Source organism: Spinacia oleracea, chromosome 6 (assembly GCF_020520425.1).
Source record: "Spinacia oleracea cultivar Varoflay chromosome 6, BTI_SOV_V1, whole genome shotgun sequence".
In the NCBI taxonomy this organism is placed as follows: Eukaryota; Viridiplantae; Streptophyta; class Magnoliopsida; order Caryophyllales; family Amaranthaceae; genus Spinacia; species Spinacia oleracea.
Genome location: NC_079492.1, coordinates 137,607,117 through 137,622,517, shown reverse-complemented (window position 1 = coordinate 137,622,517; position 15,401 = coordinate 137,607,117). Strand labels below are relative to the sequence as shown.

At 35.7% G+C, this 15,401-nt stretch overlaps 1 protein-coding gene across 1 annotated transcript; it reads right to left on the bottom strand.

Moving 5' to 3' along the window:
• Positions 1-331: 331 nt before the first annotated feature.
• LOC110794873 (protein RESPONSE TO ABA AND SALT 1) lies at positions 332-9,386 on the bottom strand. The gene is made up of 2 exons (XM_021999844.2): positions 8,899-9,386; positions 332-978 (listed from the first exon to the last, which is right to left on the bottom strand). Exons 1-2 carry the CDS (start codon positions 9,303-9,305, stop codon positions 627-629), a joined length of 759 nt encoding a protein of 252 aa, XP_021855536.1. The 5' UTR covers positions 9,306-9,386; the 3' UTR covers positions 332-626.
• Between the last annotated feature and the right edge of the window lie 6,015 nt (positions 9,387-15,401).

Sequence of the window (15,401 nt, the reverse complement as noted above, 5' to 3'; positions counted from 1 at the left end):
ACCAGTAGAGGAACTATTTTCGCATATCTGATAATCTGATATATGCTTGCTAATGCATATCATAGCATAAGACAAAAGTAGGAAAAAGACATAAAAGATATTTTTTTAAACAAAAATGGTGCATTTTTTTTTACAGAATGGTGCATTTTTTTTACAGAATACTTCCTTTTTTGTCTTTTAGCTATTTGTCCTTTAGCTGATATGTGTGTCTGATATCCGAAAAAACAACCCCGTACAAGTACATGCATATGCCCATAAGAAAGAATACAAAGGCTAAAAAATATGATGACATTGCATAAGTTGCACTTTGAATTGAAAGGGTCAAAAATAATAATCAACCTAATAATAAACCACTTTGAAATATCATACCAAGTATATAAGTTTCAAATATCGTATGTCACGATTATTGTAACAGACGTATGATGTTGGATGATTTTCTCATCGATCCAACTCAATCTATATGTCAGCAACAACCATAGTAACATACACAAGTACTATATTTTAGTTTTTATAAAAAAAATCCCCCTTAAATCTAGCTTTTTTTTTTTTTTTTTTTTCATTTGATAATAAACGTATTAAAAACCAAAAGCAAGCATCAACCTATATATATATGTTGTGTTGGTGGGTTATCTTTCTGCAGCAAGAGTAAGACGATCTCTTTCCATCCCAGAAGACCTCATTTCTTGCATGAGTCTCATAGCAGCTACCAGGAACCTCAAGCATTGAGTTGGCGTCAGAATCTCGGCTATTTTGGCTCCGGTCGTCACTCTCAAGGAGTCGGCATTTGCTATGACTGTCTCAAAAGCCGCCTCTAAATCATCAATATGCTCATCATTTCTCATTCTCAACGACTGCTCCTCATTTAGCCACGCAGCCTCTCTTATGACATCCATAAGGGGCGGTGCTGCTACCGTCTCTTGTATCCTTGCTAGGTCGTCTTCTACCGCCTTTTCATTTATCCTTGTCTCTCTTTTTAGCCTGCATGTTACCCATAATTTAACATGTCAAATATTAAAGGCTCTAGCCTCTAGCTATGCAACATTTTAAGGTGCGTGGATTTTTTCAGGTGACCTACTAGTGGTCATTCAACCCCGGCCTAAGCCATGGGTTCTATAATCGCTCTTGGGCAAAGAAAACATGACTATATAGATAAAAACACAAGTTACTGATTTAGGAAAAGAACTTCAAACGAACATGAGGAACATTATTACTAAAAGAGGAAAAAAACGTCAAACTTTAACAAAAGATGAGCAACAAATTAAAAGAGAAGAGTAGACAATTATACTAAAAAATCTCTTTGGTAAAGATGGTACAATGTGTAGTTACTCCTCCAAGAAGGGGCGGGGCGGGCCGGGCAGGGTGGTGTTAGGGTTGTGCAACCTAGGTGACGGCCCATGGCCACAAAATTTTTTAGGGCCTAAAAATTAAAATTTGTGTTTCTAGTTTTAGTGAATGTCTGGTTGAACATAAGAACAAGTTTTCCTCGGGTCTTTTTTGTTTTGTTATGTTTGGGTGTAATGGTTTTGTTTGGTTGGTCATGAGAAGCTTAATATCCTTCAAAACAAAGTCCTCCATTTTGCACAATTTCAAAATTTCATGTTTACTCCAACCAAACAACAACACCTACTTTCACTTCTCAAAAACTTCAAATTCCCATGTTTAAGCATCATCCAATGATTGTGATTTGTGACCCTTCAACCTGAATTAAAGAATGAATCCAATCTTCCCCGCTAGCTCTAAGAAGTACAAATCCAAAAGTACAATTTAAAATTAAGAATAATTGAAATAAATCTAAGAAATCTTAAGTTGTTCAAACTAAGGAACTTAAAGCAATTATTAAGCGTTTCAACTTACTACCAACCTAGTAAATCTGAAAATATCACCAAAAATTGGATCCACCATACCATCACCTATCAGATGTCACGGTTGGAGTGTTTTGACATTGGCTCGTGCTACATTATCTTGCATAGATCGAGAGCTAGCTAATTAAGTACGGAAAAGGCTTGTATTGCGGCACATAGGAGGCACAAGCAAGGTTTTACTCTGGCCTATTGGCGACAAGAGTGAGGAATGAGAGACAATCATGGTGCGTGTGTGCACATTACAAGCACGCGTAGAGACAATGACAAACTTTATTATTATTATTATTATTATTATTATTATTATTATAACAAAGTCAAACATTTTACAAATAATTAAATGCTCACAATAATAATAATAATAATAATAATAGTAATTATTGTTATTATTATTATTATTGTGAGCATTTAGAATACAAGGTTTGAGGGAGTGGGTAGCACACATTTAACAACCAACATAAATCATATGATAATTCATATGTTTTCTCGTCATCTAAAGGGGCTTAATCTGACAGTACGATGATATATTATAATTAACAAACATTGGATTGACATAAACATAATATAATGACTAGCACCGGACATCACCCAAGGGCCGACACACAGGAAGTACCCAACAAGTATATCCATAGGGCCTATGATACATAAAAGAGAGCATTTTCCCGTCAAAAAAGAAAGAAAAAAGAAAGCATCTAAAACACACGAATTAAAGGGAAACAATTAATGTTTAGATTTGTTCCCCTTTATTTTGTTGATCCTGTTTGAAATCTTACCCTTTTTTTCCCTAAGGCTCCGTTTGGTAGGGCGTAAAACGTTTTCATGGAAAACGATTTACCCATTTTCAATCATTTTACGTTGTTTGATAGGGTAAGGGATGAAAAATATTTTTCGATGACTCCCTCAAAGGTGGAAAAACCTTTTCCATTTGAAAGGGAGGGAAACCACTTTTCCTTCTTTCCTCCTTACCGCCCTCTCCTTTCTTCCCCTCAATCTTCACCATCTTCTCCCATTTTCCTTTAAGGTACCAAACAAAGGAAAACTAGTTTGGAATTGTGTTTTCCCTTTGAAAAATATTTTCCATGGAAAATCATTTTACAATGTAAATGTTTTACGCCTTACTAAACAGAGCATAAATGTCTAATTATTATTTTATCCCCCAAACGCCTCCGTAAACAGTCGTGCTACAAGAAGTGATCCAAGAGAGCATCAAATCTTCACACTTGGAACCGAGTTTGTCCTGTAATTCCTTCATTTGATATTTATGTTGTCTGAGGAAGATAAGAGGGAGAAGCCCACAGACATAGTCCAAAGTGAGGTTATATTCTAAAATAATTGACAATATGAGGAATAATCCACTTAAATTATAAGCGGAAAGCTCTTTGCTTCATTTCCTTTTTACATGATACACAATACTCAAACTTGCCCCTAACATTGGGTTTTTAAGATTACAAATCTACTTTATCCCATTTATCCTATCAAATCTCTTTTTTAAAATGCGTGTTAGGTGATGTTTGGTTGACATGAAATACTATGGGAAGTATGACTAACTAGAAAGGAGAAGATTATAGGATTGTTTGGTTGATAAAAAACATGGGAATTCATACTTTCTAGGAAGTTCTACTTCTTACAAAATGTAGGAAGTTGCTTACCTAGGTTCCCCTAGGTAAGTGGAACTTCCCTTGAGAATTTACTTCCCATGTTTAACCAAACAATATCACCTACTTCCTAGGAAATGCTAATACATGGGAAGAGCTTCTTCCTAGGACATTCTACTTTCCACGATCAACCAAACGACCCCTTAGTAAGGTTGGTTGCAAAAAAAAGTGTAGATAGGTTTAATAGCTGGCTCAAAATGCTAATGAAAAACTAAAATGAATATTTATTTACCGAAAAGAAGCCTCAAATTTTGGGCCAATAAATGAAAAAACAGAAATGGAGATAAGCTACATTGTCCAAAAATACAGAAATGGCAGATTAGGTACACTGTCCCAGACGTGATGCTACAAGCAGACAACCTGCGGCAGCATCACTTAGTGCGTAAAGGATATGAACCACGTCTTGCTATTTTGGCGGTTATTTTTTCTTTTGGGGTTAAATGGGTATGAGACTCTTATATTATGGCTCTCGGCTAAAGCACGTTTATGTTCGTTTAATTAATAATTGAGTTGCGCTTAAACAACCTTGTAGATCATTTAATAAGTGAGTTATAGTTATATTTGTTCATTTAAACTCGTGAATAACTCGTCTATTTATATTCTAGACAACTTTATCAAACAAAGTATAAACATTTATGTTGTATTCCAGTCTCTTTTTATACGTTTGGTATGTTTGGCAATCATAAAGCAAAAAAAATGCCCCACTTTATCAAAAAAAACTATCATCAATTAGTATTTATGCCTACGTTTGGTTGACTATAGAAAATGAAAATTCTTATGCCTACGTTTGGTTGACTATAGGAAATGAAAATTCTTAAGAAGAAAATTTTCATATGTATTAACATTTCAAAGAAAATAGGAAATGTTATTTGGTTGAACATTAGAAATGACTTTTAATGTGAAATTCCACTTACCTAAGGGAGATCCATGTTCCTCCATTTCGTGATAAGTAGAAGTTCCTACGAAATTCCAGATTTTTAGAAACCAAACAACATTACAACCTTTCACTTCCTAGAAAGTTACATTTCCCATTGTTTTTCATTCAACCAAACAACACCTCATAACATAACCCCAAAAGAGGCCCATTTGTTTGTACTTTACATTAGGCATCTTTCTTTGTGGCATACAAAGTTCCCCATTTCACCCTTAGATGTTTGAACTAATGAGTCTCACACTCTCACTTACCCTCACTCACTAGTCACTACACTCACCCATGATCCACCCATTCTAAATCTTTATCCTCATTTTACTCACCTACGGAGTAAATGATTTATAGGCACGTGCAAAAAAACATCCACCAGCACTCTTCCTCAGCTCATGCTCTCTCCGTATTTTATTAAATGATACACGTACTTTTCTAAAACGGTTACATTTTATTAAGTTTTCATTTTTGGTATGCTTTTGCATTTTAAGTTTTTGTTTTTTATATATTCCGTTTAGGTTATCCCATTTTATTCTTTACATAGTGAATATTTCCTTTGTATTATTACATCAAATTATGTTAAATAATTACTTTAACCAATTAAATTCATTGGGGCATTTTATCTCTCATACTTTTTCATCAAGGCATTAAATATTTCACACTTCTTTAATGTCAGATTTTAGATAAAATTGAAAACATTATAAATAGATGTAATTTGCGTTGTTTAAATAAAAGTACAAGGAATATAAGTCCACGTTAATTAATTGTTAAATCACGTGCATGATATCAAACGTAACTAACAAAAAGGGACGGAGGAAGTATCTTTTACATTATTTGAATAATTTAATACTCTCATTACCTTCTTACTCCCTCCGTATTTATTTAATGGATACACTTGGCCGGGCACGGATATTAAGAAGAAGAATTGAATGAAATAAAGTAATAAACCTCTTTGAGGTGAAGGTGTCAATTATACGGCAGAAAATGCTAAGACCGCCAATGCCGCATCCACAGGGACCTTGAGTCATTACAAAATCATAGTCCTCCATTGCAAGTGAAGTTGGATAGATATTTTAATATGTAAAACAAATGAGGACCATGTCATTTTAGGAGGTGGGGGTGGGGGTGGGGGTGGGATGTAATTATTTAATTAATGCTGGAGTTGATAAGTTACTAAAAATGGTAAGTGTATCTCTTAAATAAATACGGTTGGAAAAGACAAATGTATCCCTTAAATAAGTACAGAGGGAGTATTACTATTGTTTATTCACCCACTTAAATCTTGTCTTAACAGAATCAATTCATCCCCTTAAATTTTGTGCCGGTCAAAGTACACCATTTAATAATATGTGAAGGGAGTATAACTGATATCTTTCTGCCTACGCGCAAGCTTTAGAGTTTAGACACATGCAAAGTACTTGGAGTACTACTTACTCCCTTTTTTTTTTACTCCCTTTTTTTTTTTTTTTTTTTTTTTATCTTACTTAGTAATAAAAAAAATTATCTTAATTTTTATTTTTACCCACTTCTAATGTATTTTATTTTTTCTGAACGTATTTTACCGTTTTATCCCTCTTCTCCACAATAAGTACACATTTTCATTATCTTTCTTCCACTTTACCTTACATCAATCGACTATTATCCTTTCTTTTACTACCTCTCTTATGTTTATTTTCCACATTATTCTTACAACCACTCAACTCTCCTATTAATTAAGAAACCATGCATAGTAAATAAGTATAAAAAAAAACGGAGGGAGTACAAGTTATTAGATACGCATATAGGTTATACATACGGAGTATTCAACTAGACATACTCACATTCATACACCCAAGTGTACAAATGTATAGTAAAGTGCTATTTTTATTGGGTTAGGATCGGATCAAATCGGATAGGGATTCGATTCTATTTTATTATTTGATGAAATTAGCTAGTCTACTTAACTACTACACATATTTGATTACTGTGAGGTTTATTTCAATTTAGACCAATTCCAAATCATGATCTTCACGTACGGATCACCGAGTCGGGATCAGGGTCAACTCAATTTTAACAATTTAAGAGCAATAATATGAGGAGATTCTTATTTAGAGAGCTCTTAATCTATTTTTTATAACACTTAAGCACCAACTCCAAATAAGATTCTCCTCTTAAAACTTGTGAAAATAGACTAACTCTTAACACTAGCTTTTATTCTCTCTTGCTCTCTTTTATTTTATTTTGTTTTTATATAAAAACAATAATATTGCACTAGCTCTTATTTGTAAGAGCTAGCTCTTATTTAAGAAGTTTCTCTTACAATCTCCAAATAAAAGACTTCCATTACACACCTAAGAACTAGCTCTTCTGGCCCCCCGATCAAAAAAATTTGTAGTGTATTTTTAGTTACGACTCCCCCTAAAATTTATATATAATTGTATAATTACATAGTATATTGCTTAATTTTTTTCTACCGACCCCCCTCGTAAAACCGTTTAAGATCCGTCACTGCTCTAACCTTATGTCAAACACATTGGCGCCTTGGCGGTTCTTTATAAAAAAAAAACACACATTGGCGGTTCCAGGTTGAAATGAATGGGGGCACGTACACCCACTTGGCCAAAATAAAAATCAGATTGGATAGATAAAATGAATTTGGAGCACTTCGTAGTTCGTACATAGATCTAGGGTGAATAGGACCCACTTAACTATGAAAAGTGACCCAAGCACCCCACTATTCCCTAGACTCGCGGTTCTAATAATTTATCAAACTGTAGCCTATTCTAGAACATTGTATTTTAAGCATTCACATATTTTTCTTCGTCTGCATTTTTCAAATCATACAGGACGTACAAATTACAAAAAAGGAAATAATTTGCGGCTATGATAAGGTCGTAAGTTACAATAAATAAAATGTGAGTTCAGATAAGTTCAGATAAATTCAGTTAAGTTCAGATAAATTCAGGAAAGATAAGGGTTGACCAAGTACAACTTATAACTAAAATAAGTTTTGATAAGTTTTAATAAGTTCAGATAAGTTCAGAAAAAATAAGTGAAAATCAGGTGCATAGAACGCACCATACGTGTTACTCTTTTAATGGTACCACAACTGCCATGTAGCCCGCGACTCATCAAATTATTTTTACTATCAACATCATGTTTTTACTATGAAAATACAACGTATTAAAATAAGGTAATCCATAAAAATAAAAAAATAACTTTTACAATAGTTAAGCAAAAATATATTTCCTTTTATTTTGTAAATTATAAATTAAAAAATAGAAATTACAATCTAATAATATATATTTTTGTAATTAAAAAGAAATTACGACACAAATTATTTTATTGCAAATTACGACCTTTATCACTTTGCTATAATTTATTTACATATAGCTTCAGTGTTAAATTTTTAGCCATTAGATAAAGATCTCAGTAATTGTTCTTTAAAATTTTGAGTTCAAATGTATTTCCCTCAATAAATTGTAGTGTATATATTCTCTATGTTGTATTATTCTCATTTCTCTCAAATCCTAAATAATTGCTAACAATTTTATCGACACACATGCCAAATTGCCAATATATAAATTAACTACAAATATATGCAATTACATATACTCAAAAATTGATATTATGTATTTAATTTAAAAAATATAAATAAAACATACCAACTTATTTTGATTTAAATTAGTAAAAAAATATGATCAAAACTAAGACTTTGTTCTATTCTTCTTTCTTTTTTATTTCAAATAAAATAAGTTCAGATAATATAAGTTTTAAAAAATAAAATTTAAAGACATTTTCACGTATAAATAAGTTTATTTCTAATAAATATTTTTCAGATAAAATAAGTTCAATTAAGTTTAAAATAAATCGAATAGAATAGAGCCTAATACAAGTATATAAATACTCCCTTCGTCCCTTAATACTCGCACCGGTTTGACCGGTGCGGAGTTTAAGATATTTAAATTGACTTATTAATTTAATGGGTGTTAGTTCATAGTGGGGTATTTTTTAATATAGTTAGTGAGAGATGTGTAAGAGGTGGGGGTGTGAATTTTTAAATGATTTTTGGTAGGGAATAGGGGTGTAGGTGGGGTTAGTAAGTAAGTGTGAGAAATAATATAATATTGGTATAAATTTCCATTTATAGAAGCGGTGCAAGTATTAAGGGACGATCCGAAAAGGAAAGCGGTGCGAGTATTAAGGGTCGGAGGGAGTAGCGTAAAGGTAAAACATTGTACATATATTCAGAAATATTTAACCTGTTACTCCATCGGTCTCATTTCACTTGCGCTATTTAACCGAAAACCTCACACAATTACACAAATAATCAAATAGGATAAGTAAAACGAGACTGAGTGCGTAATAAGTTCAGATACGTGCAATAAACTCGATCCTATTAAAAAAAAAAAAAAAAAGGGACGAGACAATATTGAAAGGAGATAATTAAATTGAAAAGATAGAAGAGAAGTTGAGGGAGTACCTGTCAAGCGCATGAATCTGTTGAGGGGACAAGTCTCGAACTGTATCAGAAAGGAGGTGAAGAAGAACCCGTGGCCGAAACCCAGAGATCCAATAGAAAACACATTCAAAGGTGGAGTAACAAAAAGCTGGATAAAATACAGCAAAACCATTGTGATGAGCGGCACGTGACTTATGCTCATAGTACTCCTCGAAATGCCCCAGAGTACGCGCTATCAGTTGCCTAGCTTCTATCTCTTGTACCATGATTTCTTCGCCATCTTTGGTGGCGATGGCGGCGGCGACTTCGGCGGAGAGTTGTTCCAAGCGGTGATACCAACCGCGGAGGAACTCCTCAAAGGAGTAAGAAGAAGATGAAGAGTTGGTAGTGTTGTTTGGTGTTGGTAATGATGATGAGCTACTTGGCATGTTTTTGGTGCTAGCAAAAATAATGCGAGTAATGAGTTGATAAGAAGGACATTATTTATAACAAGCGTTTAAAATTGGGAGGACGAAATAGGAGGTGATGCTAATATTGTTACATTAAATAAACCTTTTTTTTAATGGTGTGACGGTGATAACCTCGGCTCACTACCACAAAAAATAGACTTGCTTACAAGACACCAAAGCTAGGACTAATTCCTTCGTATAAAAGGAAATTTGGTATTGGATATTTGATATTTGATATTTGATATTTGATATGATTGTATTGTTTCAAGTCACCAACTGACTCCTCAACGGGGACTTACGTTTTTTTAAACGGACAAGAAATATGTACTACTATATACTTATTTAATTGTAAAACCACATGATCAATATATACATAAATATTTTATATACTCCGTGTTACAGGTATGAAATAATGACCTTTAGATTGAAGGCTCTTAAGTAGTGTGGAATATCTAGCTTGTTTTTTAGTGTTGTTTGTCCACAAATACATGCAAAAAAGTAATGTTAAGGGCATCGGGGTGGTTACGAGGAAAGCTCCTCCGATGCTTAAGTAAGCACTAGGTTCGGATCTAGAGAAAGTACTCTAGAGATAAGTATGTGTGATGACAATAAAATGAACGTACATTGGTATGTGCACTAGGACGATATATTTATAGTGTTTGTGTAGTAAATGCAGCTGAGCTTTATTACAAATGGGCCGTGGGCCGCTTATAAGAGGCGTAGAGCCTTTAGAGGGGAAGCTGACTTATGTTGCATTTAGAAAAGTGGGCTTTTAGGCAGTAGGCCTAATTGATAGACAATTGGGCACCTAAATAACACCCCCCCGACCCATTTCATTTAGGATTAAATGAAAGGATATTTGAATCAACTTGACGGTTTTGAAGTCCAAAAGTCCCTGTTGGTTTAATCCGGCATTGAATGTATTGATGATGTGTGTTGGGCACGTCTCCACTAGTTTCTTTGCCTAACTCTCCCACTTCGCCAGATCGTACAGAGCATATTTAATCGGAAGTTGAAGCATCATGTTGAATTCTCTATAAATATGGAGTGTATTTCTCCTTTCCAATTTTTACATTTTCGTCGCACTTTCCAGAAATTCTCTCAAATTCTTGCGAACTTGCTTCCTGAATTTCCCTTGTTGTGAGTTTGCTGTTGGTAATTTGCTTCGGGACTACGCCGCGTTCGAGTCATTGGCACATTCCACTTCCAAAGAAGATATTATTTTGTTGATTTCTTACTTTCCTTCACTTTTCTCTTCTACCCCACCTTCTAAACCATAGATATAGGGTTTTTCGGTGATGGCTCGAGATAAGGGTAAGAATAAGTTCGTTGTTGAGACCTCTAGTGAAAGGGAAGAGGAGAAGGTTTCTTGCCGACATGGTGCTTCGGGAAGCAGTGCTGCTGCTGGGATTTCCGAAGGTGATGTTCATGCGGAGTCCGACAAGGAGACTGACACTTCAGGGCGCATGAATTTGGGGCAGTACCCCATTCGTCTTCGTCATCCTCACTTTATCCTACATCCAAACTCGCGTCATACCTGCATCGCAAGGACGATCTTGGTGGGCCGTTGAACAAGGCTCTCGATGGAGTGTGGCTAAGAAATGCCAGAGAAGGTCACTATCATCGGGTGGCCGAGGATGTATACGACATCCAATATTCTCAAGGATATTGGTGTGAGCTCCCAAGTCCGGAGCATGCTAGGGTGACTCATCCCCCGAGGGGTTTTATCTCGGTTTATACTCATCATCTTGAGTATGGACATCGATTACCCCTAGATCCGTTTGTAGCTGATGTGCTAGTGGGGTAAAATATCTCTTTGGCTCACTTGACTCCAAAGTCGATGCGATATATCATCGACTTTCAATGGGTCTGCCATTTCTTAAATTTCCCTCTCTTTGTGCCGATATTTAAAGATCTTCACGAGCTGCAGAAGAACGCTGCTGCCGTGGGCACCAATGGAAACGGATGGTGGGCCATTGTAAATAAGCGGGCAAGAGGATTTATCCTTCGTATATAACTTCTCATCCTTACATCACTTCAAATAAGGAATGGAAAGGACAATGACTTAACGTTCGGTTTCCCGTGGATCCGAAGCATCCAAACTTTTACAGGCCCCCAAAGTAGCAAGCCGTTGATCCGAAAATGTCCAGGGTGGGAGATCTCGATAGTCGTAACAAGAATTATACTGATCTTCTTAAGTGGTTCTTGGCTCGAACCGTCGACATCAAATATCCCCAGCCGGAGAACGGGCTCCTGAAAATGTATTACAGCGATCTTTCGGGAGATCATACTTATTGTTGCCGATCTCAGCCACATTTATGATAAGGGTGAGATTTTATGGGCTGAGATCGTGCTTCAGCGGTTTGATTTTCGCCTTAATCTTTGGATCTAACTTTGTTTTCGTTTCTTTTTGTGCAGAGATTGGGCTTGCAGCTATCGAGTGGGAGAAGCTTGTCAGTTCTCCCAAGTTCGACCAGATCTACTATTCTGCACCCGAGTATAAGTTCTGTAATGACAACCCTATATGTAGATCAACTTGCTCCACTGAACGAGGTAAGAAGTGATCCTTGGGAATCCGAGGATCCGCTAGACGCAGTGCCCTTAAACTTGACCCCCCGTCCTCTTGTGACGACCTCCGATCCGGTGAGATCTCTTTATCACATTTCAAGTTCCTCTTTAAACTATACCCAGACTTCCAAGTCGGAGACTGAAGTTTGGCATCCAAATCCTTAGGGTCCCGAAGTTTCAGCAGCTCAGCTCCATACTCCTTCTGCCTCTCCTCCCGCGTTACTAGAACCTCATGCTCCCCGAGTTCAGGTAACACCGGTTTGTTTTTGTGTTTGGCTTCTTTTGTTCATTTACCTCAGCGCCCTTTTGGGGGTAGCTCTTGAGTTTTTCCAATATCCTTGTTTTCCTTATCTAGCGCTCCATCCCTTCTATCAGCCAAATATTGCTTGAGGTACCCACAGCGGACGAGGTCCTCGATGATGTCCTTCAATTTCTTACACTCTTCGATGTAGTGACCGTAATCACTGTGGAACTCGCACCATTTTCTCTTACTCCTGTACTTGGAATACAATTTGTTTAGCTTCTACCATTTTTCGTCGTGCTTATGGACGTTGTAGATTTCTTTTAGGGAATGAGCGAGAGGAGTGTAGTTGGTGAATTTAGGGTGAACTTCGTCTTTCTTCTCTTTTTTCAGCGGGCTCGCGCCATTGTACCCTTCTTCTCTTTCCCTTACTTTGAGATTCCCTCGGGCTTGCTCTGACTTGATTTTGATTCTTTTTGCTCCGACGAACCTTTCAGCTTGGCCGCTGCTTTGTGGAACTCTTCGGTTCTGATGAATGCGTTTGACAATTTAAGCACTTCTGTCATTGTGGTGGGGTTTTTCCATTGATAGTTTATCACAGAATCACCCTTCTAGAAGGGCATGCTTCAACGCGAAGATTGCAACATCGAGATGCAGGTTGGGAATGTTTGTTGAGGTTTCCCATTTTTCGAAGAAAATGGTGGATTTTTTAAGGCCTTTGTAGTATCTTTCCCACAAATGGCGCCAAATTGTTCCGGGTATGAAACAATTGGCTTCGAATTGAAAGCTCTTTCGTAGTGTCGTAGATATAGCTTGTTCTTAAGTATTGTTTGTCCATGAATACCTGCACATAAGTAATATTACTGCCCTCGTGGGTGGTTCCGTCACTACAAAATAATCATTTTATTGAGACGAGGAATTTCGTCTCTAAATGGTCCAAATCCGTCTCAAATTATGATTAGAGACGGATTTAAGACGGAAATAGGGCGTCTCTATAGAGGGCGTCTCAAATTTTTTTGAGACGGAATGCTGGCAAATCCATTACAAATTTGAGATGGAATTTCTGAAACTCCATATACAATTCCATCTCAATTTTAATTTAGAGATGAGATTTTGGTAATCCGTCTCAAGTTTGAGATGCTTATAGTATCCGTCTCAAAATCCGTCTCTTATAATGCATAATTTTGTAGTGCGAGGAAAGTCCGTCCGATGTCTAAGTAACCACTAGGTTCGGATTTAGAGAAAGTAGTATAGAGATAAGTATGTGTGAAGGCATGAACGTACCATGGTATGTGCACTAGGGAGACATATCTATAGTGTTTTTGTAGTAAATGCAGCTGAGCTTTACTACAAATGGGTCGTGGGCCGCTTTTAAGAGGCGTAGAGCCTTTAAAGAGGAAGCTGACTTATGTTGCATTTAGCCAAGTGGGCCTTTGGGCAGTAGGCCGAATTAATAGAAAATTTGGCACCTACACACTCCGTTTTTATAAATGCAGTATTACTCATCTTCTACCCGGCCAAGTGAAATATTACCATTCGACGTCTGATAGTTAAGTAAGTGGCAACAATCTGTTACATGGAAGATTATCCGAATAATATATCTTTCACACGAATTTGATTAGCACGATTCTTACGGCATGCCTAGTGATACAATTATTTTTACAACTTTATAATAGAGATAACTGTAATCCCCCATAAATTTATAAATTTTATTAATATATTTTAACGTATATTATTTATATTTAAATAGAATTTATGAATTTTAGTAATAAAAATATAATTAACGTACATTTATTTTATTTTAAGTACGTTCTAAATATTTAACGATTTTTGAACTTTATTATATTTATATATTTAATGCATATTTAATTTTATTTAAATATATTCTAAATATTTTAACGTTTGTGCAATCAAGAATAATTTTAGAATTTTATGTTGAAAAGAATTTGAATTAGGAAAACTCGTTGAATTCGGAAAACAATCCTATTCGATTTGACTCAAACACTAAAACCCAAATCCTAATCCTAGCCCACATGGGAAAAGCCCAAAATAAAAAAATAAAAAAATAAAAACCCAAAAAACTCCCTTTTCTAATCCACGTAAAACCAAAGCAAGACATACACTACTTCTTCAATCTCACGTACAACAAAACCCTCAACCTCTCAGCCGTTTTCTCTCCTCCTTCACGTCGTTGCTCAGCCGCCGGCCACCGTCACTTCAGGCCGGACCACCATCGCCCTTTACCGCCGGTAATCCTTCTTCGATCTCCCTTTCGTTCTCCTTTCTCTTCTCTCTCTTTGCTTCATTCTTTCCTGCTATTGAATTGCAGCAACCACCGCAACGACCCCCGCTTCCCACCAGCGACCAACCGCGCCACCACCGACTGCCCAGTACCGGCCCCTGTTGCCGCGTCGCGTCGCCCAGTAGCTGCAGCCTCCCTCCTTTCTCTGTCACGCACGAAATCGCAGCTCCCTCTCTTCTTGCTTCTTGCGTGCACAACCACCACCACCCACAAGCGTCGCCAACCTCCGCGACCACCTGCACCGCCGTCACGCAGCCCGCCGTCAGCCAGCTCCCCTCCTATCTCCTTTGGTTATTTCCAAACCCTTAAAACTAATTAATGTTTTAATTACGTTTTAATAATTTAATTTATGTTTCTTGAATTAAATTTATGATTTTTATGATTAAGTTATGAAATTTCAGATTATATGTGGTTGAAATTAATTTAATTATTTTCAGATTTGTTAACTACGTTTAAGTTAGGGTTTTAATGAAGTTTTATTAATTTAATTCATGTTTCTTGAATATAAATTATAAGTTTTTATGATTAAGTTAGATTTTCAGATTATATATTATGCTTAATTAATAATTTAATTTTCATATTACATAATCGAATTGAAATAAGAGTTTTTAGTATTTAAAGCATGAATTGTAAGGTTTTAATATTCTAAAATCATAATAGAATGGTTATATATTATTAAAGTTATTATTTTCATGATTTTAAGAACGTTGATTATATTTTGTGGACGTTTAAAATTATTTTATATTGCTGGAAATTTTAAAAGGGATGTTTTATTGGAGTTTAGAACGTTTTGGGATCATTAGTTTAATAGTTATTATGCTTGGAGGTTAATTAGTTAAGTTTCATATTGGGGATGGTTCAAAATATGTTTAAGATGTATTTAGAGTACTTTAATATTGCTGTAAATTGTTGGATATTGATTGGAGAATTTTATTGGTTGTTTTTAGGCGGAGAATTCTTTGTA

What these genes read in the sequence shown, in the direction of transcription:
- LOC110794873 (XM_021999844.2), bottom strand. Translation starts at nt 9,305, where the DNA reads ATGCCAAGTAGCTCATCATCATTACCAACACCAAACAACACTACCAAC. An exon ending in CAGATTCATGCGCTTGACAG is followed by an intron (nt 979 to 8,898) that starts GTACTCCCTCAA and finishes GGTAACATGCAG; the next exon opens with GCTAAAAAGAGAGACAAGGA.